The sequence below is a fragment of the Lates calcarifer genome, linkage group LG17 (genome assembly GCF_001640805.2).
Source record: "Lates calcarifer isolate ASB-BC8 linkage group LG17, TLL_Latcal_v3, whole genome shotgun sequence".
NCBI classification, from domain to species: Eukaryota; Metazoa; Chordata; class Actinopteri; family Centropomidae; genus Lates; species Lates calcarifer.
Genome location: NC_066849.1, coordinates 10,560,042 through 10,587,636, shown reverse-complemented (window position 1 = coordinate 10,587,636; position 27,595 = coordinate 10,560,042). Strand labels below are relative to the sequence as shown.

Below are 27,595 nucleotides of genomic sequence, written 5' to 3'. Positions count from 1 at the left end.
TCTTCCAGCCTCTAATAGCAGTGATCTTTCATACCGTGTCACGTAGCAGTTGTCGTTTTGCTTGTCAAGGCCAAAACATCAGTATCACCAGTATGCCAATTGCATTTTTAAAGACATAAGGCCAAGAAATTTCAATCAGATCATGGATGATTTAAAGTGCAGCTAGGAAATAAATACTTTGTATGGGAAAAATGCTGCATTGTAGTGTGCCTGGCAAATTGTGTGAGATCAGTGATCACCAGGCCTGGACTCATATTACGGCTAACATAAACATATGTCTGATGAAAAAATTTGAAGGAAATATTTTACCAAAGAATACCAGTGAATAGTGGAATGGATTTTTGGCAGTGTGAGTTGCTGGAGTCCATAGTAATTGTGCTGGAATGGGGAGTGGTTTTACACTCCAGTAAATGTGTTTTCCTATAGGACAGCGGGCACAGACATGTTGGTGTGGACTGAATTACTGAATATGTATAGAGGACTATATACTGAAATGTGGGGAACTGATTTATTGAAATGTGAATGAATAGTGATGTGCTCGCTGAGAACGGATTGGACTTGACACATTGAGTGTCTAGCGCAGTCTGATATATTGCAACCAGCCATATCCACATATCTGGAAACTGGACCCTGAAACCCACAGAGAGCAGAAAAGAACACAACCTTGGCAAGCTGAGGAGTGAACAAATCTAGGGGCACCGTGGCATCTCAGTTGCACCACATTTCTTGGGCAGCTGCTTTTTTACCCAGAAGGCTTTGTGGTCTGGTCTCCCTCCAGAGGGTTGCATAAATGCACTCTTTTTCCCTTCACCCTGCTCGAATCCTCGGGCTGGTGTTGATCACAATGCCATGTTGACCCATTGTTTAATTTAGCTGGCATGTTTTCTGTCTGAATACTATAGTGCTTCTGGCATCAAGGCATTTGGTTTGGCAGCTCACTGGGCTTCTGCAATGTTTATTTGTTGTCACGTCAGAGTTATAGAGTCGCCAGTGTGTGCTGCAGTAGGCGTGAGCCTTTAGACAGCTGTGTCAACTCTTGACTTGTGTGGACAACGGATGGTTTGCCAAAAAGGGAGAAGGGCTTTTATTTCTTTACCTAACAAGACAGTACAATACAGGAATGCTGTGACTTCAACCGCGGTATTCATTATATCAAGTTGTCACACAAGAATTTAAGCCAGTAGGCAAGAAAAATATAAATATTTCTTATCAGCTAAAATCACAAAGTGGGAATGCAACCAAGAAGAGTGTCCATGTTCGCATTTAACCGAAAATAAAAATGTGGTGTTGGTTATGTGCATTAACATGAAATATTCTCTGACTGCACCAAGAAAACTCATCAAAAATACGCCCTAGAAATCAGCAAGCTGCAAAGTACTTTGGTTTTCTGGACGGATGCTGTGGTTTGGTGGTGGGTTTCTTTTTTTCTCTCTGTAGTACATGAATGGTTAATGTCAGGAGCTGTTGTCAGAGCCAAGGCATCTTTCCAGACCTGTGGCAATAACCAAAGATGCCAATTTCTCCATTATGAGCAGCCTCAAAAGACCAAAATGAAATGCAATCACAAGACATGTTGCATTTTGAGCAAGCAGTGTGGCACATTTTTAGAGCTGTCAGCATGTACAGATGCCCAGTACAGCTTTAGAGTTATTAGACTTTTGGACTCCATGCAGAGGAGGAACAGCTGTAGAGAAGTCAAAGTCAAATGAATGCCTGAAATACAAAAGTTAAAATGCTCGGCAGACTCGGTGGAGAAGTCACAGAGGAAGGAGAAAATGATGGATGAAGGTGATGATCCAATAAAAAGATCGCTTCAGAGCTCAGGCCAATCATCACATTGGGTTGTAAAGTGTTTGTCTAACAGTCTAACAAAAAAGCAATAAAGCGGATCAATTAAATACAAAGCTGGCTGTCACTGAATCTACGTCTATCATTTGCCAGTACCACCAGTATAAAATGGAGTCGTGGAGCATGTCGAGATATATAGCACCCCGTTTTCGGGGTGGAGCAAGAGGAGCTTATTGGCAGAAGGGGGTAAAAGAGAGAAGAGAGAGACAGACAGAGAAAGCGCGAGTGAGAATGGAGGCAGGTGTGAGTGAAAGGTGCTGGACAGATTGAAACCCGGTTGTCAGAGGACGCCGTAGCTCATGGGCCCGTCAGGCGGGATCCCGTATTGACTGCCAGTAACATCAGTCCAGGCGCCGGCTCGGAACACAGATCATGTTTAGGATTTTCATTGTGTAACCCGCAGTCTGTCTTTTTCATGGCGGGTTCAGATTTCGTGAATGGGTTTATAATTAATGCCTTGATGGTTACTAATGGCTGTGGCACTGGAAGGTTTGTATTGCACTCTAATTAGCCATTATAAATGGTTAGGATTGCGAGTGAGAATAAGCACACTGTCACAAGACAAAATGGGATGGCTCTTTAACTGAATGAGAGGTCACAGGATCATGTCTGCTCACTGAAGTAAAGACCTAAGCCAATAAATATACAGTGGTTATTTATTCCATATTCAACCCTCCCTATAAATCTTCCTCATCTCTCAGTCAGACAGTACTAAATCATTTCCCATTTTTGCACTGGAACATAAAAATATTTCTTGGCGTAAATGAGATGGCAATGTCTAACATTTCCGTAACACTTTAAATGCAACTGAAGTCTGAATTGAATATATTCAGGTAAATGCTGCAAAGCCCTTGTTAACAGCACTGTCATAAATTAGTTATTTGATAGTTTCTTATGCAAAAGGGAATAAAAGGGGATATTAGGCGGTTCTGGGGATTTTTTGTGTGTGTGTGTGTATGTGTTTCCAAATGCTGTCCTCTGTCACTTAGAAAGCACTGATATGGATGCGATCAGAAACACGATCCAGTGTTACAAGTAGAGTGTGTCTCAAAGGGAGCTGAACAGCTAACCTCTGTTCATACAAGTGTGAAGTATGTCTGTATGAAAATGATTTGACACCCTGAGCTTTTGCCCAGAAGAAAAATCTAATATGCTGGAGCAACAGAAGAATTAGGTTGAAAGTTGGTTCGATTCTCCGCTAACGCTGCATGATAACACACAAGACATATCCTCTTCCCTGTCAGTCCACTTCATCTCTTTGAGAATGTGACCCTGTTTTCCTTTTTCCCTCAACCTGGTGAACCGGTAAACCCCAGGCTGCCTGGTTTAAGAGGAAATCACATCTTAGCTCTCTAATCTGATGCAGGGCTGCAGAGCTGGTAGACATTTGAATGAAGGCCTCTGAATCACAACAGGTTAAGTGCTTCCATGAAGCCCTCACCATGTTGTTGTGCAGCCAGGCTCGCACTGTTGCCAGGCCTCCACCGCAGGAGCACGGGTTCAGATCCATCACTGCACTTCCTCCCTCAATCTCCACGCAAACAGTCTGCGAGAGGAACAAAACAGCTGGGCCGGCTCATTATGTGAGCAGCCTCATTTAGTCATCATAGGAATGCTTCCTGTTGTGCCATCCACATAGTTTTTAATCTGCCCCAAACTATTCAGGCATGAGTGCAAAATGGCTGTTAAGAACAATTTCTTTAGTCATTTACATGACTACTTCCTCCCACCAATTTATCGGCTGAGCTCTCACTCAGCTCGCTTGTTCATTCGCATCTGGACAGCACTCCCTCGCTTTTAGTCATTTGCTGCGTGTACTCATATCTCAGCATTCATAAATCAGGGCTTCCCAAAAATTAGGCAAAGAGCAGGAGAAGGGGGAGAAGAGATAACAAAGTAAGTGTGTGTGAATTAATTTCTCTCCAGCAAAAAAAAAAAGTCCATCACTATCTTTGATTCAAATTAAAGCCCTATTCGCAACAGATGAGTCTGGCTGCGAAAAGGGTCCCGCTCCACAGTGGAAATGATATGTGTAAACTATGTAATGCGAATGTTTTAGCCAAGCTGTGTTTAATTTTGTATCCTGACGAAGCGCATGAGAAACCTGCCTCTCCTTAGCTGTCTCGTTGAATCATATGGATATAATTTCATCCATTTACGTTTTTCTGCTCTTTGCTGTGGTTGCCACAGGGCATTTGGAAGCAGGCAGATTAAATGCACATGTTCCTTAGCACAGCCGGAGCACTCTGCTCCCAAAACCTCCCCTCCGAACAGATCCTGAAGTGTTGGTGGTTTTCCTCGTCGGTCAGGGCAGAGAAAGACACCTTGTGATAAACCACCTCATTCCAGCAACCGCCTTTTTTCATACTTATAAAGTTATACAGGCTGCTTTTGAGCATTGGCACTTTGTAACATGTTTTATTTGGCAGTGTTTTCTTCTGCCACCAAAACTCTTTGCCCTTCGTCGTGTCTGTCAGGCTTTGCAGTAAAGGAGCCTGGATGTATTAGGTAAAACTAATCACAGCGGAAAACCGGTGGAGGCTGTTAGGCTCTGAGAACTTTTTTTTTTGACGGGGGGGCCCTGAGAACATGAGTAATAGTGAATTTCATGCTAGTTAGCAGCCGAGCAGTTGAATCCCATCTCTGCATCATTAGTCAGAGGCCTGATCTACAATTACTGCCCAGGGCCAGAGAGATATATTAGTGCTGAAGGAGATATCAAAGGATTCCCTCGCTTCTGTAGCAACCCTAGAAAAGCTCGGCTGTCAAGGGAGAAAATCCTGGAGCTTATTCTTGGTGACGACCTTGGCTGCAAGGACCACAGTCAGGCATTATTTTCCGAGAGAAAGAACCTCTACCTTACTTCTGATTCTCTCCTCTCTCCTTCTCTCTTCCTACACCATTCATCGAAGCTTTTAATCAGATTTCTGTCCTAGATGTCAGCGGCCATATTTTCCCCCAACACCACTCCATAACGGCCGGTTTGTTCGCATCATCTGCAGCTCCTGCAGGTTGCTAATGAGCCGCCGCATGTGAGGAGAGCTGCACACTGCTGCCTTTTAGCCCCGACACTGTTTGGCCTTTTCCCTGCCAGTCAGGAGTCATTTCCCATGAAGGCCTCAGGCAGGCCCGCACCTCCACCGGCCCGCATGCTGGGCCCATAATCTGTCTGTTGTGATCAGCTGCCTGTCCACCCTTTCAACCCACCCTCGGCCCCTTCAGCCATGTCAAGACCCCGCTGTCATCCCCAATGTTTACTGAGCTACTGAACCCTCCCGCCTCCTGACTCAAGAGTGAAATGGTGTCAAACGGGGCTCCAATCCCTCCACGCTGCCAGTGCCGCTCCCCTCGGTGCGGTGATCTGTCGGTTTACCTTAGACAGAGGTTTTCAGAGAGGAAAACTAAACATGTTTAAAGCAATTAATGTGATTAGTGCCGTCTAAACTGTTTTCATAGATAATATCAAAGGTAAAATTGATCCTGTGTCAGAAGCCTCAGCCACCATAGCTCTCTGTTTATACCACTTTAACCTCTGCGTTCATTACTTTCTAAACAGTTTATATTTTAGGCAACTCCCTCTGAACCGTACAGTGGACATACTGACATATGCCCCTCTAGCGTGCCTTCATTATTTAGACTGGCTTTTATCATCATTATATTTGTAACTTTGGTCACTCTAGTGGGAATCAGACCAACGACCTGGGCTGTGTAATTGCTACAGGTCACTCTTTCACCAAAATGGGACCACATCAGTACTGTTAAAACACTTTCTCACCCGTCAGTACCAGCAGTTGTAATATATTTTACAGCACCGTATGCCCCAAATATCCAAAATGAAGTTGACAATCACTGAACTCACTGAAAGAATTCATTTTAACCAGAAGATTGGCCATGCTAAAACATCTCACTGTAGCATAAAATTTTTCATGCAGGGTTTCTGGGTAATGTCCATGCCTAGAAGTGGCATTGCCTATTGGTTTCCCAGCAGGCAGGAAAACCTCATACTCGGCTCTCTCCCTGCTAGTCCCGCTCCCAGAGTAATAATACGCTCTACACGATTAACACGGTTTCCTCCACGGACCCCTAGCTATAATTTAGCCTCAAATTTGTATTGCAGAAAAGAAAGCAATGAAAGAGTGATTATTCCCTTATACATAAATACACACTTTTGGCACGTCAATAATGGCTGTGTTTGTTTTCCAAACTCAAATGCTCGGCGCCGTATTTCAGCAGTCAGCATGGACCGTGTCTGTCATGACTGGTGTGGCAGTGTGGATGTTCCTCTGCACTGAGATTTTTATTAAACTTTCCCACCCTGGCCGCCTCTCCCGTTTCCAGCCGAAACATTTGATTGGCATGACTCAAGAATAATATGTTTCCGCTCTACAACATTGTGCGACGTGAACGCTTAAAGACATTTTCCATGGTTACGTGCCGGAGCCCAGGCAGTATGTGCGTCTGTGTAGTGTTGAGGAATCCTGGGTGATATTTTTCCTCATACTTCATTACAGTCCTCCTTACTTCGAGTTGTGCGGCTGTCCGCTCAAGCATCAGACATTTTGGCTCTGATCATTTTATGCATACATTTTATTCGTTTCTCATGGGCACTTTGAGACAAGTTGATTGCCTTAACCTTAGCCACACCACACGTTACCTTGATCCAAAAATAGCTGAGTGGGTTGCCAATAATTATGCTGAACCCTTGAACACAGGGCTGGCTATCAAATTCTTTGGAACTTTTTAAGTATTGGAAACTGTCAAGTATTAAAAGTTGGCATCAGAGTGCTCGGTCAGATTCTTGGTCTTGTTCTTTGATCTGATATTTTGCAATATTAATCATAAAGTTGTTAATTTAGATGTGCTTTAAAGCACTTTTATGACTTCTTTGTGCAGAAACTGCCATGTACACTGGTGCTTTTGGGAGGTTTGGCTTATTTGATTTATCAGAAAATTTTGTTTTGTAGATAAAACATGCTTATATTTCTCAAAGTGAGATATCAAAAAATATTTTATTTTGGTAACAAAACTCAGTTTATAGAGGCACTGATAAACATGCATCCTATGTTTTATGTTTGCCCAGGTTTGTTTTCAGTAAAATTTACTTAAGACTCATACATTTTTGTTTATTTATTTTTTTATTTTTTTTAAGGAACATCCATCGTCATCAATTCCCAAACTCGTTGGCTCAAAGCTCCTACAAACATAAGATAAACATATGGACCTGTGTGTTTGTGTATCTATAAGCGAGGAGATTAAGATTCTCTTACTGAACCACACACACACACACAGATCAGCCTGGTCACCTAACACGGCTCTTCCATGACAGGCTTAGGTTTCGCCTATATTAAATGGAGCCTCAGTGAATAGAAGGCCCTGCCTGTGCTGTGTGAGTGAATGAAGGAGGCCAGGGATGAGCAATGAGCCCAGATGAAGCTGAAGGCCCATTAGAAGAATGGTGTCACTCTCTCCTTAGCCGTAACCCGACCTGTTGTTAGCAGGCTTCACTAAAGGTCAGGGCACAATAGACAGTAGAGACCGCAGAGCCTCCACTACAGTTTGTGGTTAAGTTTTATTTGCGCCATGGTCAGTTTAGCACTTTGATAGAACTTGGTTATGCGTAAGATTTATGAGTGGGGAAGCTGTGGATACTGTCTGACATTTAAGGGGGAACTTCAGAGTTTATAGTCAGAGTAGTTGCACCATTGGTTTTTATCAGACCAAACGTCCTTCCTGGCTCCCTGTGTCTCTTCACTCCCGTGTTTTGTTTTGTTTTTGACATCTTATGAATAAAGACCACTTTTGTTTTAGAACTCTATCGCCTTGTTCAACACAACATTTCTTGCATGTTGTCTAATAATCTATAAATAGATAAGTTAAAAAAATATATATAAAAAAAAAACAAACACTATGTGTATAATTTTTTATCAAGTGAACAGTCTGAATATTTTAAATCAAGTTACTTTCTACTGCAGGAACTTTCCCAGGGAGCCAAAAAACTTTTGAGAAACTTATGAACTTCACCAGGATTTTGACTGGTTTGAAAAAGAGATGACATTGAAATGAATAAATAACAATCAAACACTCAGCAGATTGTCTGCTGTCTCATCTTCAATCAGTCATTATGTTTCAGTCAAATATCAGTCGCACCACAATAAATACGAAGAACAACAGGATCACTCTGTGTTGTTGTTTCCTGGTGTGAAAATTGTGTTGCCATCTGTCATCAGTCTTGTTTGCCTGATCTTCACAGTTATTCAGATGCAGTGGAAACTAACACAGCAATGTGCAAAAGGGACTTTTAGTTTCTGAGTTTGGTGCCTTTGGTTCAATATTTTGTCAGAAAGGGCTAAGTGTTGCTTTAGTCTGTTTTTTTCATCTCCACCACTGCTCATTGTCTCCACCTTCATGCATCCACCTATCTGGTCCCCCCCTCTTTTTTTTTATGAACCAGCCATGCAAGACATGCATCTTAAGGCCTCATATGGTGACAGGCAAGTGGCTATACAGAGGAACAGCCCTGACACGAGCCCTCCTCCTCTTATTGTACTCCTGTGACAATTAAGTATCTGTATACTGATGTCAAGGTGCTGCTGAATACCTAAATGGGATTAACATAAGGTAGATATATGTAACATTTAGCTATGCTTCCCATACCACTGTACACCCATACACTTTGTGACTCCTTACACAGCAGGCCTTGTAGGGGGTCTTGACATGAACCGCCTCATCAACCAATCAGCTGTGTTTTCTGCTTAAGAGCAGGAGTGGACACTCGAGACGCCTCATAAATCATTCACGTGTTAACAAATCTGTGGTGTTCATTGGCTGAGTGGTTGGGATCAAATGGGCCAAGCTGGGTCGGATATGAGCTTGTTTACAGTCACTGTCACTTGTCAGTCTAATGTACTATACACAGCAGAACACTTATCTCATGCTATGCATTACAGGCCATTAACCGCTGCGGTACGGCACACTCCAGTTTCACCTTCAATTTAGATAGCAGGCCTTGAGGCAGGTGTACTGTCACAGACGCCACTGTCTTTCAAGTGCACGTGGTTTTACAACAAAGGTCCTTGGATTGGCTGCGTAATTTAAGAGCCATGGAAAAAAATGCCCGCGATTATACCACCCATGTTCTTAAGCATCTCTCACTTTTCCATGGCTGGTGAGTGTGCGGTGTAGAGTGAACTCCTCCAGCTGTGCGAGTGATCAAGAGACTGAGGGAAAGAGTGGGACAGCTTCTTTCTGAGTCACACACACACACACACGTATACAGAGCCCACATTGTACCAGTGAGTTTGCCAGCTTCACACTGATTGATTTCTTTTTTCTGTGTTTGTGTGTGTGGGTGTGCTTCTCCATGTATACGTCTGTGTGTTCATGCATGTGGGTGTTTGTTTATTTCCTTGTGTGGTTCTGTGCATACCTGCCTGAGTGTGGTTGTCTTTTTTTTGTGTGTGTCTTTGTGTGTATGCATTCCTCTGTTGTGTGTGTGTGTGTGTGTGTGTGTGTGTGTGTTGGTTTTCCTCCTCCACAGTTCGAGGGCTGTAACAAAGCGTTTTCACGTCTGGAGAACCTGAAGATCCACCTGAGGAGCCACACAGGAGAGAAGCCGTACCTGTGCCAGCACCCAGGCTGCCAGAAAGCTTTCAGCAACTCCAGCGACCGTGCCAAGCATCAGCGCACTCACCTGGACACGGTCAGAAACTAAGTCTTTGCTCTGTCTCACCTCCCAATGTTTCACCAGAGTAGATTAATGTTTAACATGTCTCGGGCCAACAGTTAAAATAGTCTGGGTGGTCATAGTGTTGCAGAAAGGACGGCTGAATGAAATTATAGACTCAAATTTTCAGATACAGGCTGCATTTAGCTTCTATAAAATCCATCCGAGGATTAGATTTAAAAACTTTAATTAAAAAAAAAAAACAGTTGAATCACTGGCATGGTGTGTATCCCTGAATGAAGCTTTGCTCATACGTGCCCCTCCTTCACTATTACACCAACACTAAAAACTGCACTGCCGTCCAAGCCTCAATGCCTATTTCCACATCTTGACAATGTTAGACTTTCATTTGCTGTCAGTCAGTGAGCAGTGTGGCATTCTCACTTTCTCTACACTGGCAGTGACACACCACAGATCATTAAATGATCAGTTCCATTAGGCTGAGTCGCACTTCAGGCCATAACAGACTTGGATTGGAGCTGCGAGCTCAGACAGAGCTTCCCCTGTTTCTCTGACCTGTGGAACGGGAAGGAAATGTTGAGTCAGCCATCGCTGCCACTCGTCATGTCTCAGTAACCCCACCAATACCTCACTTTATCACCATCTGCACGCCAACACAGCTAGGGAATAAATAAGTTGTTTTGCTCAAATTATGTACTTAAGTACAGCTGAGGTTTTATTTCCTCCAACATTTCAGGGAACTTTTCACTTTTCTCCTCTGCACTTTAAAATAATTTCCATTTTATACCACACTGCTCCAATTTAAACACCTCCTGATAATATTTGTATCTACTTTATATGTTGCTGGATACTTAAAAGAGAATAAAACACACACAATTACCAGCTTTAAACCGTAGATCTATAAATCACGGACATCAAAGGGTAAAGGGACAGAGTCTTTAAAAAAGTCAAAGAATTTAATTAATTAATCAACTGGTGACATCTGTGGCTATGTTAGTCCAAATTCTGAGTAAGTACAAGTTCTTTTTGTGCTTCTGCCACAACGCCACATCCAGTTAATTCAGTAAAATTGTATTTATGTGCTAAAAATTTGTCTCAATAGGGCCTTACAGTCTAAACAAGGAAAAACAGACGAGAAAAAACTTGAGGCAAAAAGGGAGAAATAGAAGCAGAGTACCTGGAGGACAAACAAACATGCAATATGTGCCATATTTACATCTCTGACACAACAAAACCCCTCAACTCTTAATATTTATCACTGAAAAGTTAATGTCAATAATGAAGATAAAAATTCTTTCCCATTATTAAATGTCTCAAAAACTATTTTGTAAACCTTTAAACTGTTAACACATTACTTTTAACCACTACAACAGCAGTTATTTGTTTAACAGAACTGTTTTAAATGATGGAAAGTACTCATCACTGTTGTTCTGCCTGTGGTCGGTCTCGTGGATTCAGATTTGCAAAAAAGAATCTGTAGTAGCAAAGGTCAGAATTTATTTTTATCAGTAAACTCTTAACTTAGCTACTTTTCTCTAACCTTTAATTGACGAGAAATTCATTTTGGCAGTATTTTCATTAAATATATATATATTACCAGAATATTTCCCCCCTGTGTTCCTGTATTGGCCAGCTACCAGTGCTTTTTGGTCTATGCAGTAGTAAATCATTCAGAGTTTATAACTGAGTAGAAATTTGAATGCAGACTTGTGTTTTTTTTTTATCAGTTAGGGATTTTCTTCCACCACCCACTCTTTCCACAGTAGGACAAATGATACAGCTAATCTGGGACCCTGATGCTTATGGCTTCACATTAACACCCTGCTAAGGCCTTCGCTGTGACTGCCCAGCTGCCTGTGCTGCCAAAAACACTTTGGGGGGAAAACCATTTTCAAGCTTTAATGATATTTATTCTGCACAGAAGTTTGCTTGATATTTTTTTTTTTTTTTTTTTTTTTTTTTTTTTACTCAGGGTTCAGCACTGTATTGGGTGTGTTGCTTGGCAAAACAAACATGGTGGAGATGAGTGGCACTGTAAGCACCTTGGAATAACAATGGATTATTTACAGAGAGGGTTGAGGTATGGAGGTAGAGCTAATAAAGACGCATATCCCCTTACACTTTAATGGGCAACTTATATTCCTGAGGATGAAAAAAAAAATTGCTGTGGGGGGAAAAATCCCTCAATCAGCGAGCTACATGCTGTATTTGCTTGTTTAATGAGAAGAATGTGAAATGATGAGGAAACTCCATGACAGTGCAGTGGTTTTACAGATGTAATTTCTGTTACACTAATCTGCCTACATCTCCCTCTTTACTACCAGTCTGAATGTCAACACACACTCTAATATACAGATTGATGGTATAGCATACCATGAGACAGCTTTGATTTTTTTTTTTTTTAAGTCATCGGCCAGTTTCAAATGTAGAAAATTTCTCATAACACAACTAATGTTTTCTTATTCATGCAAAACAACAACAACAAAAATGCTGAAAGTGTAACACAAGTAAACCTGTCACAAACGAAGACTAAAACATTTCTCATACTTCACTATGCTGAAGAGTCAGCTAATATTTAAGTCTTTATGTGGTATTAATGTTGTCAGTGCCAGGAGAGTAGGATTTTGTTACCAAACAGAGAAAAGAAAGTGAACAGAACAACTAGCTTTAAAGTTCTGAATAACAAATACAGCACAATAACTTTGGTATTAAAATATTTTCCAACTGACTATCTGTCTTTTCTTTTCATTCTTTTCTGCTCTTCCTTTTACTTCAAATTATGTCTGTTTCTCAGCTGAAAGGTAGGACTTTTATCTTTGGCCTTTACTTCCAACAAATTTCAAACTTAATTTATATTGATTTTGCTCCCTAACTTTATCACCTGCTGTGGTATCTTCTTTAATACCTGCCCTGCTTCTTCCTCTGTTGCTGTCTTTCTTACAATAAAGCTAATTCAAATGTATTTTGCTCTTAAAACTGACATGAAACATTTTCTCTCTACTCACAGAAACCGTATGCATGTCAGATCCCCGGCTGTACCAAGCGATACACAGATCCCAGCTCCCTACGCAAACATGTCAAGATCCACTCGGCCAAAGAGCAACAGGTGCGTAGAAAGGTAAGATACTCTCTGCAAGAATGGGAAGGAAAAGCGATGAATACAATCAAATGAAAGTCACCCTAAGTCACACTTGAAGTTTCCAGTAAAAAAATTAAATATTGTTAAGAAAGGAATATTATCTGTCATTGCTTTAAAAAAATGTGGGCGGACTGTATGTATGGTTTATGGGTGGCTATGCCTGTGTAGGCGACTGCTGCACAGCTGCTACAGTATACCCTGCTCAAGAGCTACTGTGCATCTTTCCTTGGTAAACTTCCAGTATGACTTTATTCAAGTCATTACGGTAGGACTGCAGGTTTTACAAACAGACCACTTTATGTAATCTGTCCTGCTCTGATCTGTATTATCCACAGATCGATCTAGTTGGTTTAATTTAGGGGTTGGGCTAGAGGGGTGTCTTTGAGAATAGTTTCCCCAACAATAGATCAGGTTTGACCACATTTCATCATGTTCATGGTCAAAAGCCCATTCTTTCCCTGACTGGAAGCGGGTAAATAACAGAGAGAATGGGCTCATTGTTGTGGAAGGGGCTGGATAGTGGCAGGCTGGATGATGTGTTCCTTTGCTTAGCATTGTAAAGGGAAACACATGTGTGCTTGTAGCATTGTTAATAAGCTGTAGTGTGGAATACCCCAGTGGCCAGATGTTATGGACAAATGTCAAACAAATGCTCTTACTCCACTCTTGGAGCAGGCCCGCAGAAAAAACTTTTAAGAGTGTTGCTGTGGGGAAAACAGAGCCCCAATTACATGTGATGAATGTTTTGCAGGGCACTCATAAGGCTCTCCCAGGAGGACACTCGTGTACACATTTACTGTCATACAATATCCAACTCTGAAATCAAAAGGTAGATGATGCCAGCATGTTGAAAAGTGCCATCACTTGTGATTTCAATGGCCAAGAAGGCAGAAAGTTTTTAAAAGACGTAAGTCTCACACAGATTAAGTTATCTAGTCCACTTGGTTCATTGCTGTTTTAGAACTCTGTGGGAAAAATCAGGGGGTAAACTAGATTGTCGTGATAATGCTGAAGAATGTTTCCACCCGCAGTCCAACCACAAAATCAAAATGTGGAATTGATTTTCATGGACTAACAAAGGCTGGATTAGTGGATGTATGGACACACAGGCAGACACAGGGAGAAAGACAGACTCATCGAAAGGGTCGGAATGATGATAGAGAAAAAAAGCTTGGTTGACAGCAAAGACCTTAGTCAAGTGTAACTGGAGCACTTTCTTTGCAAGTTATGCTTGAGTTGTTCTGGTCCAAATGACTCAGAGCAACACTGCCATGTTTTTATGCCTCTTGGCATCGTAAAGTTATCACTTCTTACTATTATACACTCCACTGAAAAATATTTATTAGTCAACGATAGTTAATATCACAGCATGATGACAAAAATAAAACTTGATTTAGACTTAGTTTATATTTTGACTTTCTGAACATATATATTGAATTTAGAGTCAGTTGAAACAGCTGTTCTGAAGTTCAAACTTATCATGCAGTGTGGAGGGTGGAGATTTATGCATGACTGAATTAAAAAGGATAGGTGATCTTTGTTATTTAAGCATTTAAGTAATTTAAATTAATGAATTCATACAATTAATTAATTAAAATGGGTTACACCAAAAAAAGTAGTTCTTACATTTTTGTTTTACCAAATATTTACACAGCAACTGCTGGACATAAGCGTTATGTAGTTTAACTGAACTAACTGAGAAAGCTAACATTAGCTTACTAACATATAGCTGCTGACACTTCATATGGTCAATATATCTGCCCTGATATTTGATCAAAATGTTTAATAATCATGTAAACTGTATACATGGCTCAAATGACAACATGTTGCCAGTCCTGACTAAATGACCAAATAATAATTGTTAAGTTAGCATAGTTGCATATTTGCTCATCAGAATGAAGGAACATGTCACCCAGTGCAACGTTGTGGCTCACTGATGTATTAGTTTGTGAACAACAGTGGAAGTCTACTGCACACAGCAGTGAACTACATCAGCTGCACAGACAGTACTTGTCAGTTGGTTGGGTTTAAGGGATTTGTTGACAATAAGAAACCACTTATCCTTTTACTCACACATGAACAGTAACTGTACCGTAGTGAGCAGATCAAGCCCACTGCTTGTTTTCTCCCAACTCCTCATCTAATACTGGGCCTAAAGCAGATGGCATTGAGACCTTTGGTAGATTCCCCTTTTCTCCAGTCAGTGTCTTCATTCTGGCTGGCCACATTTCATTACACAGTGTTGGTTTAAAATTACTTCCTCTCTGCCTATTTCAGCTGTAGTTCTATCCTGATCCCTGTGTTGTCTTTTCAGGGTCTTTGAAGGTAAATCTCCTGGGGAAAGGACATGATGTGGTTGTTAGTGCAGTCCTGGTGTGTACCTCAGCAACTGTAATGTTTTATTACAGTGAAATCCACTGATGTATACAACAGAGGTCAGCTGTACCACTGATCCATAAAGCAGATGTCCCATTTCTCCAATTGACAAAAGTTTCCTTTTGGGTTTGAGTTTCCTCTGCGTGGCGTGATGATCAACTCTGAAGCTGAAATGTGTCTTCAGTTGCCCCCATTACTGCTGGCAGTGAGAGAAACAGAAGCAATCTCACATTGGCTCTGAGTTGGTACAGTGATCGCTTGCCCACAGTGTCCAAGGCCAAAGAATGACTCAAAAAGGAGCGTATGATCTCTCCTCTGGTTCCCCCTGACTGACAATGTATTCTCATTTGCTGAGTTACTGTTTCAAATTAACATTACAATCACATTATTGCAAAAAGAGAAAACACAACCACACCCCACATAGGGTCCGACCTACAGATAGGCAAAACTGAAGCTGTGTTTTTGTTCTTAGGTTGCGTAATCTTGCAGACCAGATGGAGTTCTCTCTTATGACTCAGCATGGTTTCTTGTAAACATTTGAGGTTATTTTGTTCTAATCTTTGTGATTGACAGCTTCGGCCCTGCCCTCACCTAGAGCAGGACGTCCTGAATGACTGTTTGTCCATGCAGCACCTTCAGAGCTCCACCTCCTCGCAGCACCACTACAACGGCAAAGATGGTCGTTCTCCTGGACTGGGCCAAGACATCTTCACAGGTGCACACAAAACGCTGCTCTGTCATCCAACACCCCGATAATGTAACCTTATAGAGGCATTAAGTAATCCAATAGCCCTGCCAGCAAGACAAACATAGGTTTCACATCTCTCTCTCTCTCTCACAGTGCACCTTCCACATGTTGAATTTACTGCATAACAGAAAAATAACTTAAGAAGTAATAGCTCTTAATCATTTGCTCTTTGGCTTGAAAACAACACGTCATATGACACCGGTAGTAGCTCTGTCCTCCATGGTTGAGCAATTCAAACTGTGAGTGCAAGAGACTGGCTGTGTCTCAAAATATCGATGGCCAGGGAGTATTTGTTCCAAAACAGGAGAACAGGCCAGCAAGTGAGGTCTGACCGCCAGAAATCCTGACACCTGGCAAAGCAATCACAGAGTCATTGGTGGTAATCAACAGCCATGTCAACATTCCTGCAGATGTATTATGGTAATTTTGTGCTTTCAGGCAGTAAAAATCATATTTATGGCGCCTTTGGTCAAACACAAACAAATTACGCCACTATAATTCATCCTTAATTGCTTCTACACGCTTTATGTAAACATTTTTGTCATTGGACTTTTCTTGGTTATTTTTTAGAAGTGTTACAACCTTGTGCTTTTGTTTGTTTGGTTCGTGTTTCACAACCATATCGCGTTAACCTGTCATCTTGTCATGCAGAGACTGCAAAAACCATTAACAACAGCTACAAACGGAAACTTTTCCTCATCACATGTGGCCTTTAAACTTCCATTTTTCTAATTGATGAATTTGACCATCATCAAAAGTCAACACCACACTGGATTGGAAACAAGAGAGAGATAAATAGATTGTAACAATCTTAAAGACAAGAGAGATGCCCCGCAGCTCCTTCAGTTTATGGACACATCTGTCCTTGTTTTCTTCCTGTACCCCATCCAGGCTCCCCGTTGCTCTCTGTTATTTATGCTGGAACTCTGCGCACCGTTGACGACTGTGAACGCTCAACTTGTCTTTGAATGTCGAACCGGGCCTCTGAGTCTTGGCTTTTTACCCTCGGCCTCCCTCTGTTTCTGAGTGGATGTTGCGCGCTCTCTTGTTTTAAATGGTTTAAAGCCCCCGAGGAGCTCACTCCTGATCCGGTGCCAAAGCGTTCAAGAATGCAGTGTTATTCAAGGCCAGCAAAGATGTCGCAGGTTGGCATTCAGCATCTCCATTTGCATGAGTTTCACTTTGTTCTGGGGCCAATAGGATGCATGGAGGAGGTGGAGCAAAGTGGGCAGCCATCCCATCATTAACACTTGTAGAGCAGAAAATGACTCATGCTTCCAGTCAGAGCTGAACTTGTTTTCCTGTTCACTGCTTACAAGTCTGCTCTTATTCACATGGCTACAGTGAGACTTACGAGAAGCCCCTCTCTGTTTTATAGTGCATAATTAGAGTGTTCCCTGATTAACCAGAGGAAGGACTCATCATAATTTTAGTGCAGAGGTCTACATGTTCCTGCTGTTATGCTGAGTGGCTGATACACCTCTCCTTCTCCTTCTCGCACAGAACTTTCTTCTTTAAGTCGACCAGAAGCCTTCCCACGACATCCTCAGAACATAATCCTCCACTAACTCTTAAAGAGTGCCATCAGATCCCCTCTGTCTCCCTCTGCAAGGAACTAGCGATGAAATTGAGGCAATCACAGCCATTATTTGTCGACTGTTTTGCCGCTCTGGTAGCAGATGTTGGGGCTAAAGGGGAAAACATTTAAGGTCCGTGATTGATGATTTTGGGGGTAATGAATCAAGCTTGTAGCCATTTCAGAGTGCTGTCAGATCAGGGCTCTGCATGCTTCCACTTGAGAGCAGCTGGACCTGGAAACGGCAAAACCAGGAGCACCAATCTTTTCTCTTCCTTTCATCTCTTCCTGTCTTCTCCTCTCGTCGCTGGTTAACTGCCCCAGACAGTCAGCGCACGGCTCTCCTTGTGGATGCTGGGAAAGAAATCAGGCGATGAATGGAGCAGAAGATGGAGTGAGTAGATTCACTGCTGCGAGAACAAGTGGAGATCGAGTTCGGTTTCTCTTGGTGTCTACAATTTCTACTATGATTGAACTAGTCTTTCCCTCCAGAGCAGCATTTTTAAATGTTAATGGAATTAAACCACTGCGAAATTGTAAGGTCTGAAAGATCAGAAGCATTGCAGCACACTGACAGAGTGAATTGTCCAAGTAGAGCAAAAGTGGTCAACGTTCACTGATTTGAACTTCTCAAATGTTAAAATTAACTGCTTTTTTTCTGGGTATATTCTTGTAAAATGAATACCTTTGGTTTTAAACAGTTGGTCGGGCAAAATTAGTAATTTTAAGACGTCACCTTGGGCTTTGGGAACTTTGGGATGGGCATTTTAATTTTCATTTTATAAATGAAAACAAGTAAAGCATAAATCAATATGACAATCATTAGTTGCAGCCCTAGTTTGCAGGGCATTCTGGATAAGAAAAATGGATCAGTGTTTAATAATAGTTTGCAGCTTGAAACAGTAGAAGAAGTTGGCAACATGCAGACAGCATCAGTAGAAAATAATGGCCCCCCACAGGCCACTGCGTCAACAAAATGTTAATCAAATATGATTTAGAAAAACTCAGTGATTGAATAGTGAAAGACATATTGGACATTTTGGAACAGAGTCATAAAATAATTCCATTCTCTTCTCAACTTTTCCAGCAATGTGTAAGAAGTTTAAAAAAAAAATCATACTGATACAGTACAATGTACATGCTGAAACATCAAATACTCTGTGCCTTCACTGTTAAATATAAGCCTGCATGTATTCACATAACCATAACCATGACATCCAAACACACACAAAACAGAGGCTATGCTGTAACCTTATTCCCCCTTTTAAATGCCCTACCGTTCAAAGTCGCTTTTCAAACACATGTAACTTTTTAGTTTATTATTGTGTAATAAGACCAAACAGCTTAAAGGACAAACAAGGCCAATCCCTGTGGCAGCACAAACAATGTACCCTAAATTACAGACAGCGCAAACACAGAGCATTTTATTTTACAAAGCTCTCTGATCGGATGAAGGTTGTCAAAACAAAATCCTGTTGCCATGAAATGGCTTTTAATTTGCTCAAAGGAAAGATGGAACGCAGGGCCCTCGGGTTTATTTGGCACATTTACTGAATTAGCTTTGTTTGTCTTTCAGGCCTGTACACTGGCTCCAGCACCCCTCATCACAGCGCCTCAGTGGAGCTCCTCTCCCCCAACCCCAACCCCACCTCTGCCACTGACCTGCCCTCCCGACAACACAGACTAGACCGAGACCTCGGTAGCCCTCATCACCTGTCCCCACTGACCGCCATGGACGGCACGAGAGACGGGTGAGTCCATCACAGAGACATAATATGGATATATTTAGAGGCTGAGATGTGTCATACTGTGAAACTCTGTGTTTAGTAAGGGTGGGAAATTCTAAATGTGTCAGCAGGGCAGTAAAAATAAACATCACATTTGGTAAATGTTCCTGATTAGTGATGGAATGTCGTGTAAGGCTTTGTCACAGCTGACAAAGATGAACCATGAAAGAGTTTCTTCCATATTTACGGCCACTAACACCAGTCTACGTATGCATGTATGTATCCTCGCAAATACACAAAGGTCAAAAACTTAGCAAACCGCACTCCTCCTCCACTAAGCATCAGCCTGATATTATCATTATGATCACACTTTTCACCCTTTGTTTTTCACCTATTTGTTCTCCTGAATCCAGGACAAACCGTAGGGCGAACCCACTTAGCTCATGTTAGGTTAAACCTCTCGGCCCTGCTGACAAACCCATTTGGCTCTCTTACTGGAAACAAACACAACTCCACAACCCCTTCAACAAGCCTCAAGGGAAGAGGGGCTGTGCTGGTCACCACAGGGTCATCGTGACACATCACCGGCTCTAATTCTGGCACCGGAATCAGTGTTCATAAGGTCCCCCATCTCTACTGGATACAACAGCGTCAGCACGATGACCAAACTGCTTGGCCTGAGATGATTCATGCTTTGATGAGAATACATTATCAAAGCTGTGCGATGGTGTCATCACCTAGTGTATGTGTGTTTTACCCTCAAAAGATAAGAATCAACAGAAATCAGTTTGTATTGTAAAAATCTACTGTAGGTACTCCATCGTATACTGCATTATACGCTTGATCTGTTGATGGGTCATACTACAATGAACTGTATTCAATTATACCATCTCAAAAGATGATGCATCTTCCAGATAATTGTGAAAATAAGTACATCTGGGGATACTTTTAAAGAAAAGCAATATAACTGAGGATGATTTAGCAATATTTAGTACGTGTGCCAGTATTGCTACATCTTTGGCAAATAAGAAAATGTGTTTCTATTCAATTGACTGTGGAGAGAATACATTAATTAAGTCCACTGAAACACATTTTTACGAAGCTGCCTGACAGTTCAAAAGAGCACATTGAAAATCCGCAGCTCGTAGAAGTATAGCTGCCTTGCTCTGAGACACTTCGGCAGGCATGGACAACTCTTTTCGTGTATGTGTTGTTCTTCCTGTGTGCGTGAAAGGCACAGCATGTTTCCTATTAGCGCCGATGATTTCCCCAGAGAGCCAGCAGAGCAGAGTTACAGAGCCGGAGTGTCGTCAGGAGGCACAGTGTGTACTGTACTAAACAATGTGCCGAAAACCAGGGAGGTAGTGAAGGAAAACAGTCTTTTACAGTTGAATAACATTGAGAAAGAGTGGATGGAATCAAGCATCATAAACTCTGTGTTACAAAAGTGATCATGTTACGTAAACATGCTTTCTTTTAACTCTGTGGTCTGCTCTTTGGGTGTCTGTGTGTGTATATACACTTTTATTCGAGTATATACAGCATAGGCATATGACACAATGAGGTTTGATGGCTTTCTTACCCTTAGAGTCATGCACACATTTGTACTCATTTGTGTCTCTGTGTGTGGGAGTGTGTATGAGTGAGAGGAGTTTACATATAGTAATCCAGGAAACACACATGATTGCATGTGATTGGGGGTGTGAGGCACAGCAGACCGGTCGACTTCCAGCACAAACAGTGCAGTGGGCCGGCGCGGTTAAACCGTGTGGATGTAAACGTCCGAGCGCCCGCTCACAGAGACGTCAGGTCGGCCTGAAAGCATCTGGAAGGTGATGTGTTGTTTCAAACCTTGAAAGCAGGAGAGCGCTGTTGAAATTACCTTGCGGTTGCAGTGCCTCTTTCTCAGCAGCATGCACAATTACCAGCGCAAGGAAAGAAATGGAAAGTGAAAAGGACCTGAGTAGTGGATGCTGTAACAGTGGTTACACAGGCACGGGGACATATTGGATGTGAGACGTGGGTCTGTTCCTTTGGCTTGATGAGGAACATCTGAGCTGTGTGTGAGTGTGTGTGTGTGTGTGTGTGTGTGTGTGTGTGTGTGTGTGTGTGTGTGTGTGTGCGCGCGCAGCAGAGAATCCCCTTTTTCCCTCACATATGTAACTTAAATGCTCATTATGCCAAATAAGTAATCTCCCTTGTTCCTGTTTATCTTTGTTTCTCCACCTTGAGCTCCTTCATACTTGTGACATGATGACGACGCTGCATTAAAACTGAGGCAATTTCCAAATTTACAGATTTCATCAAAGCAAGATGTTTGACCCAAAAGCCCCCATGAATGCACACACACACACATACTGTAGCGCTCTATCTGTTCATCACACCGTATATGGACGAGAGGGCGGGTTGAGGAGTCAAAAAGCGAGTTGTGGCAGCACCCTACATCTAGCCGGGCATAAAACGTCTACTTACATTTGCCTGAAGATGGAGCATTTGATTTACATGTTTAAAGCCTTGAGTATACAGGCTGCTGCCAAAGTCAATATCAGCGCTGCACTTGTTTTTCCCAAACGGTTTAGCAGGACATTAAACATTTTGACAAAATTATCAAACTAACCTGCCTCTAGTGTGGCAGCCTCTGACCTCATAGCTAAATGTGTTTACTCTGGCTCAAATGGGCCATTTAGACTCCTTTTACTTTGTAAATACCAGTGTCATTTTTCTGAAGCTAATATTAAAATATGCCAGTTAAAATACATTTGGTGATCGGTGTGGCACGAGTGTGTGGGTGTGTGTATGTCTATGTGACAGTGTGTGTGTACGGCCTCTCTCATAGAGATGGCTGTTCGACTACGGCGGCCTGTACTCACAGAGAGATGGGTGGTAAATGTTGTCATTCACTGCTTCAGCCATATGTGGTTATATAATTGCTGAGGGGAGACTCTACTTTCCTTTACCTGAGTATTGATATTAGAGCCCCTCTGCAAATATTATAAATACCGAGGTGGTTTGATACCTCGGCAGTGATTGACACAGGCTAATTGAATTAGAGTGGCAGCAGAGACGGCACAGAGCTACATTAAGAGTTCCTGCCCTGAAGGGGGACGTTCACAACTCGTAACTCTACACTGTCTGTCTTCCAGCCATTATCATTCTCCAGTGATCCAGAAAATGAGTGTCAATCTCACAACCCAAACAAAAACATTTTTGAGGTTGTCGCCCATGGCAGCGTGTGGTCAGTCACTCATTTTGTGGTGCTCTGTTAATAATGCGTAGTCTCCAATTAACCCATCTACAAAAAACAGTTAACTCAAAGAAAGAGTTCAGATGATTTACTGTCAAAATTCCTCTGAGCCGAGTGGTGATTAAAGATAGATCCTTTGTGTTTGGGGCAGTTATCTTTCTGGGACTAACAGAGAGCTTCCAGGGCCCCAAAAATATCCAAGAGCCCTGGCTGTGCTCTTCACACTGGGGCCTGCAGGGCTGGCTTAGCTTTAGCTTAGCTTTAGCCGGGATGCTGTAGTCTGTCTCTCAAGCACAGCTTTAGCTTGCTAACCAGAACCAGAAGTGTTCCCACCGATCTGCGCCAAAGAAGCCCCTGTCATCCATCAGCAGGGCTTAATGGTCGGCTACAGAGGGGGGAGATGAGAGGGCAGGCAGAGGGTGTTTGTGGAGAATGTAGGGTCTGTAGAGGACAGGGTCTGATCCCGGCTCCCTAGTGGGACAGTTAGCTGCAGGTGAAGGAAGACGAACGAGGAGCAGAGCAGGACTGCTCATGAATCTTCAGGTTTCTTTCCATCCCATCATGCCTCCGCACAGGCAGCCAAGACTGTAATGGCAGCTTCTCTTCAACACAATAAGCTGTAATGTTTTTGGACAATAGTTACACTTCAGTAGCGATGTCCATGACCGCATACCTGACTACAATTCATTTTGTCTGGACTTGTGTGGTTTCAAGGCAGCATCAGACAGTCCAGGTTGGAATGCCTTTTTCATCCTCTTGTTGTAGCATTTGTAAGGCTGGAGTTTAGCCGAGAAGTTCAGAGCTGAACCACATCTCATTCCCAGAATGACATCAGCTTTCCCATATTACTCACAGAAAAAATCACTGAACCACTCGCTCGAAGTCACTGAGCTAGTGTCCACTAGAGTAAGCAAAGGGTGAGGTCTCATATACCATTTAGCTCCTCAGCACTTTAATAAAAGACACAGTCTCACAGAATAAAAAGCCAAAGTTGACATCACTTTGCAATGGCAGTGAGCACAAGTATTTTACATATCTCTCCCCACTCTCCCAAACCTCTAGACCTTCACTGTATCTATAAAATTTAGTCCATCTCTAACTCTGCGTTCAGGAATCAACAGGTCAATGGTCAAATTGCTCTCACTGCTGTGGAACAGGAGTGGGTGGGCTGGCTGGAAAAAAGTCGAGTAGAGCAGGACGGTCAGTGAACATGAATATCGGACGAGAGATTAATGTGGCATATGAAAGATTCCCCTCATACCTCAAGCTTGAGTAGCTAGCGAGCTACAGACTAGTGAGAGCAGGGCCGGGGGCAGCTGGCAGTGATTAGCTTATGATTCACTTTAGCTGCACATAGAGGCAGCTTGTAAAAATATGAACAGTATAACTGTTTCCTGAGTTTGTGCTGACAGCAGCTCCTGGGGGAATGCTGCTCTCTGCAGGAACACATGGCCACGCACTGGGCCTGTGCCAACCCATGGATTAGCCACGCTCTGTAACAGCTAGCTTCTCCAGAGCTGCACTAACACAAGGTGTCACACAACCTTCCTCAATTTTGTCAAGATAGACGTGGAGGTCAAGTGAAGTCCACATACAGTTAAGCACTTAAATTTGATACCTGCATGAACATTTTCACAATGACAAGATGGGTATCAGAGTCAAAACTTCCAGACCCTTCTCCAATCTGTTGTTACTTTTAAGGGCATCAGCCTGATCACCAAAGTTTTAACTTGTTTTTATTGGCTAATCCTGCAGACCTTGAAGCTTGGAAAGTCCCTCTTTTTGTTTGTGCCAAAGCTTTTAGCTATGGTGGAGAAAGTATTCAGATCTTTTACTGAAGATTACCACATGGTAACAATACTCCATTACAAGTCGTATGTTCATAATTTTAGTAAGTTGAGTAAAAGTAGACAAGTATTATCTGTAAGGTGGACCTGCTTCTAACTAATTAATATATTAACGGGTAGTTTATTCCATAAAAATGCTCCTTATTTCATCAGCTGATCAGGTTTTGTATGTAAAATAATAAATGTAGTAAAAAGAATATTTCCCTCTGAGATGCAGTGGAGTGGAAGTAGAAAGTTGAGCTGCTCAAGTAAAGTAAAACTAAGTACAGCTACTTAGCTATTTTGCACCAGTGGTTATTAGTATGATGGAAATATCAGATTACTGCCAAAATAAAATCATATGTTCACTGGCTCCAGGCCTATCTCCCTAGCACATTTCATGGGAGCAATTCAGCTTACAGAATGAAAGAACGAAGACATACGGGAGCAAAAACATGACCTCTCTTACAGGGGCAATAAAACAGTGCAACTGCGACAGTGTATATTTTTATACAGTTTAATGAGGACCTTCACTGATAAAAGCAAAAACACCGGGAGCCTGGAGCTGTGTCCAACAGCTAGGTAAAATGTAAAATAAATTTAGCATTGGCAGGAAAGCTTTGCAGCGTCTTGCACTTTCGTTTGACATCGTTTACCATCTCCCCTTCATGGGCCACTCTCTGCCAAATGCCGTGCACTGAGCCACTGCCAGCTACTGAGTGCTGGGTGGGACGTCCCTCATGCATGGAGCAGTAGGTCATATAGTAGGCTCCAGCCAGGCCAGCAATGAGCAGTCATCTGAGGGCTCGGCCGCCTCTAGCAACACTCTGTCATCACATTCATATAGCGCTTACTGCAAACCATATGCTTCCACATAGTAACACAGCAGCAGTTTATGTGTTGGCATTCCTGATACGCAGTCATGAGAAGGTACTAAGTAGCTGCTGAATATTTCAGATGGGGTGGAGGGTTTGGGGGGGGGGGCAGCACTGTTTTTAATGGCAGGTCTGTTGGCTATCAGTCTGGATTTTTTACCAGATTGCTGTTTCATTAAGTTAATGTCAAGTGTACAACATTTAAGTCGTTAAACTGGTGGTCATTTTGAGTTTCTTGTTAAATTTCACATTTAACATTTAAGTGTCTGAATAAATACCAGACATGGTTCCCACCCCAGGGTAAATTTATCACTGTGATCTTATGAAGGCGTAACAAGACTCACTCTCTCAAAATCTCTCTGCTCCCATTTAAACTGCTGTAGCCTTTAAGTTAAAGGAATAGTTTGACATTTTGGGTAAATATGCGTGTTTGTTTTCTTGCTTAAAGTTTGGTGAGAAGATTGATACCACACAGCATGGTAGATATGAATCTAGAGAGAGAAGCCAGTTAGCTTAGCTTAGCTTAGTTTAATGTAAACTCTGTAAACAAGGGGAAGCAGCTAGCCTGGTTCTGTCGTTGTTCAGTGATAAACACACTATATCCCTGTACAACCTGTCAGTCTTAACATTTTAGTTTTGTGACCAAATTAACAAGTTATAACACGGTAATTACTGAAATTTAGGAGAGTTTTTTTTAAAATTTTTTTAAATTACCTTTAGACAGGACCGGGCTAACTGTTCCCCCATGCTTACAGTCTTTGTGCCAAACTAAACTAACTGGCTCTTGGCTCTAGTTTGTTCAGACATTAGAGTGGTATCAGTTTTCTCATTCAACTCTTGGCTAGAAATGGAAAAGGAGTATTCTTAAAAAGGTCAAATTATTCCTTTATAGTGATTAAATTCAGACTTTCGCCACGTTATTTTGTTATAATTGAAATGTTGCTCAGTACGACCCAGTAAGACTACAGCTGTGAATTGAACATAAATGTGACTCAGAAATTTATTTAGACCTGGAACAGACACGTAAAACTGCAATCACATTTATATAACACCAGGCTTTGACTTTGATCTTTTAAATTCCCCTTAAAATGCATGATGTAATTCAGATTTTTAGAAATCCCTTCATGAGCACACTGTTACTTATTAAAAATAATAAACAACCGTCATGATAGCAGCGTACTTTTCATGTAAGATGATATGATGTTAGACAGATTCTGCTGAGGCTTCTGCACAAGCTCAGTGCTGCATGGTGCTGAGCGCACATTTCATTATGCCTGTTTTTTGAAGGGGGTGAACCAATTTAACTGTGACACTAAATGGCAGAATTACAATCAGCTGGAGTGATTGTAATATTTCACCATTTGCTTTAACACCTTTGATCTCCAGATTGTGGTTTCCCCAGCGCACAGTGAAACTCGACAGAATGCCCCATTTAAATATAACTCTGGGCAGGAACAGCTGACGATTGGTCCCTGAATGTAATATGCCACTGTTGTATCAAATGACAAATGTAATCAATAACATGGATAAACTTTTATTGAAGTGATCAATATCCACAAAAATAAGCAAATGTGGAAACCTCAGTTGATCTCCAGGCTGCTCGAGTCCGCAAAGTCACAAACATGTAAACTTAATATTCCTTCTCTCAGACGTCATGAATGTAAACACGATTGTGCTTTCTTCTCTCCAGGCCACAAAGCCGAGGGTTACTGCAATGGTGGGCGGTGTGTGTGTCTGTGTGTGTGCGTGTGTGAGAGAGAGAGTGGGGGAAGGGTGGTTTCACTTGAATGCACACTCTGCTGTTTGTTGACTTAAGATCATAATATGTGGTGGGAGGACGATTACGTGTGGGGAGCCCAAGTTTTCCACACGCCTGGACTGTTTCTTCTTCTGTGTGTTTAAGGGATCACTAACTGTTCCGCCGGGTTTGTCCGATCATGTGGTTAGCGAGGGCCCGGGCATGTAGCGCCAGCTATGATTGGGATGTCACGACGCATGAAGCACTTTATTGAACAATTATTGAGACTGTCAAGAAAGGAATAACAGAGCGAGAGCTTTAAATGTATATATCTCACCCACCCACCCTCTCTCTGTGTCTATTCCAGGGTGTCAGGTCCCCTCCTGTCTCCTGGGATGAAGGGAACAGGGACGTCGTCTCCTCCTCCACCTCCTCCTCCTCCGCCACCTCCTCCTCTGGAGAAACAGCATGTTCACCCTCACCAGAAGCCCTACTCTCACTATCACCATCACCAGTCTGCCAACGACGGTAAGACCGACCCAGAGACATCTGGCTGAATGAAACTCAACTTGTTTTAGGAAATCTGTTTTGGCTTTACGTTGAAAATGTTCATTGGCGTTTCAATTTAATATCCTGAAATTTTTCCTGTGGCAGGTGAATCAACAACATGCAGCCTGTATATTACTCTTATATAACGTCCTATGAGAGAACTTTCGACGTCAGATCGCCTGAATGCTCTTCTAATCTGACCATTCCTGTGTTCTTTTTCAAACGTTTAGTGTACCACCAGACCCACATAAAAGGCCTCAGAGAG

The 27,595-nt window shown here is 42.2% G+C and overlaps 1 protein-coding gene across 2 annotated transcripts in view; it reads left to right on the top strand.

The window, feature by feature from the left end:
* LOC108877345 (zinc finger protein GLIS1) overlaps positions 1-27,595 on the top strand; it is a 72,392-nt gene that overhangs the window by 42,505 nt on the left and 2,292 nt on the right. For both annotated transcript variants that reach the window (XM_051077526.1, XM_018667347.2), the window contains 5 exons: positions 9,386-9,547; positions 12,540-12,650; positions 15,621-15,762; positions 18,948-19,122; positions 27,149-27,309. In XM_051077526.1, coding sequence (XP_050933483.1) covers positions 9,386-9,547; positions 12,540-12,650; positions 15,621-15,762; positions 18,948-19,122; positions 27,149-27,309 — 751 coding nt within the window. The remainder of the gene's footprint in view (positions 1-9,385; positions 9,548-12,539; positions 12,651-15,620; positions 15,763-18,947; positions 19,123-27,148; positions 27,310-27,595) is intronic.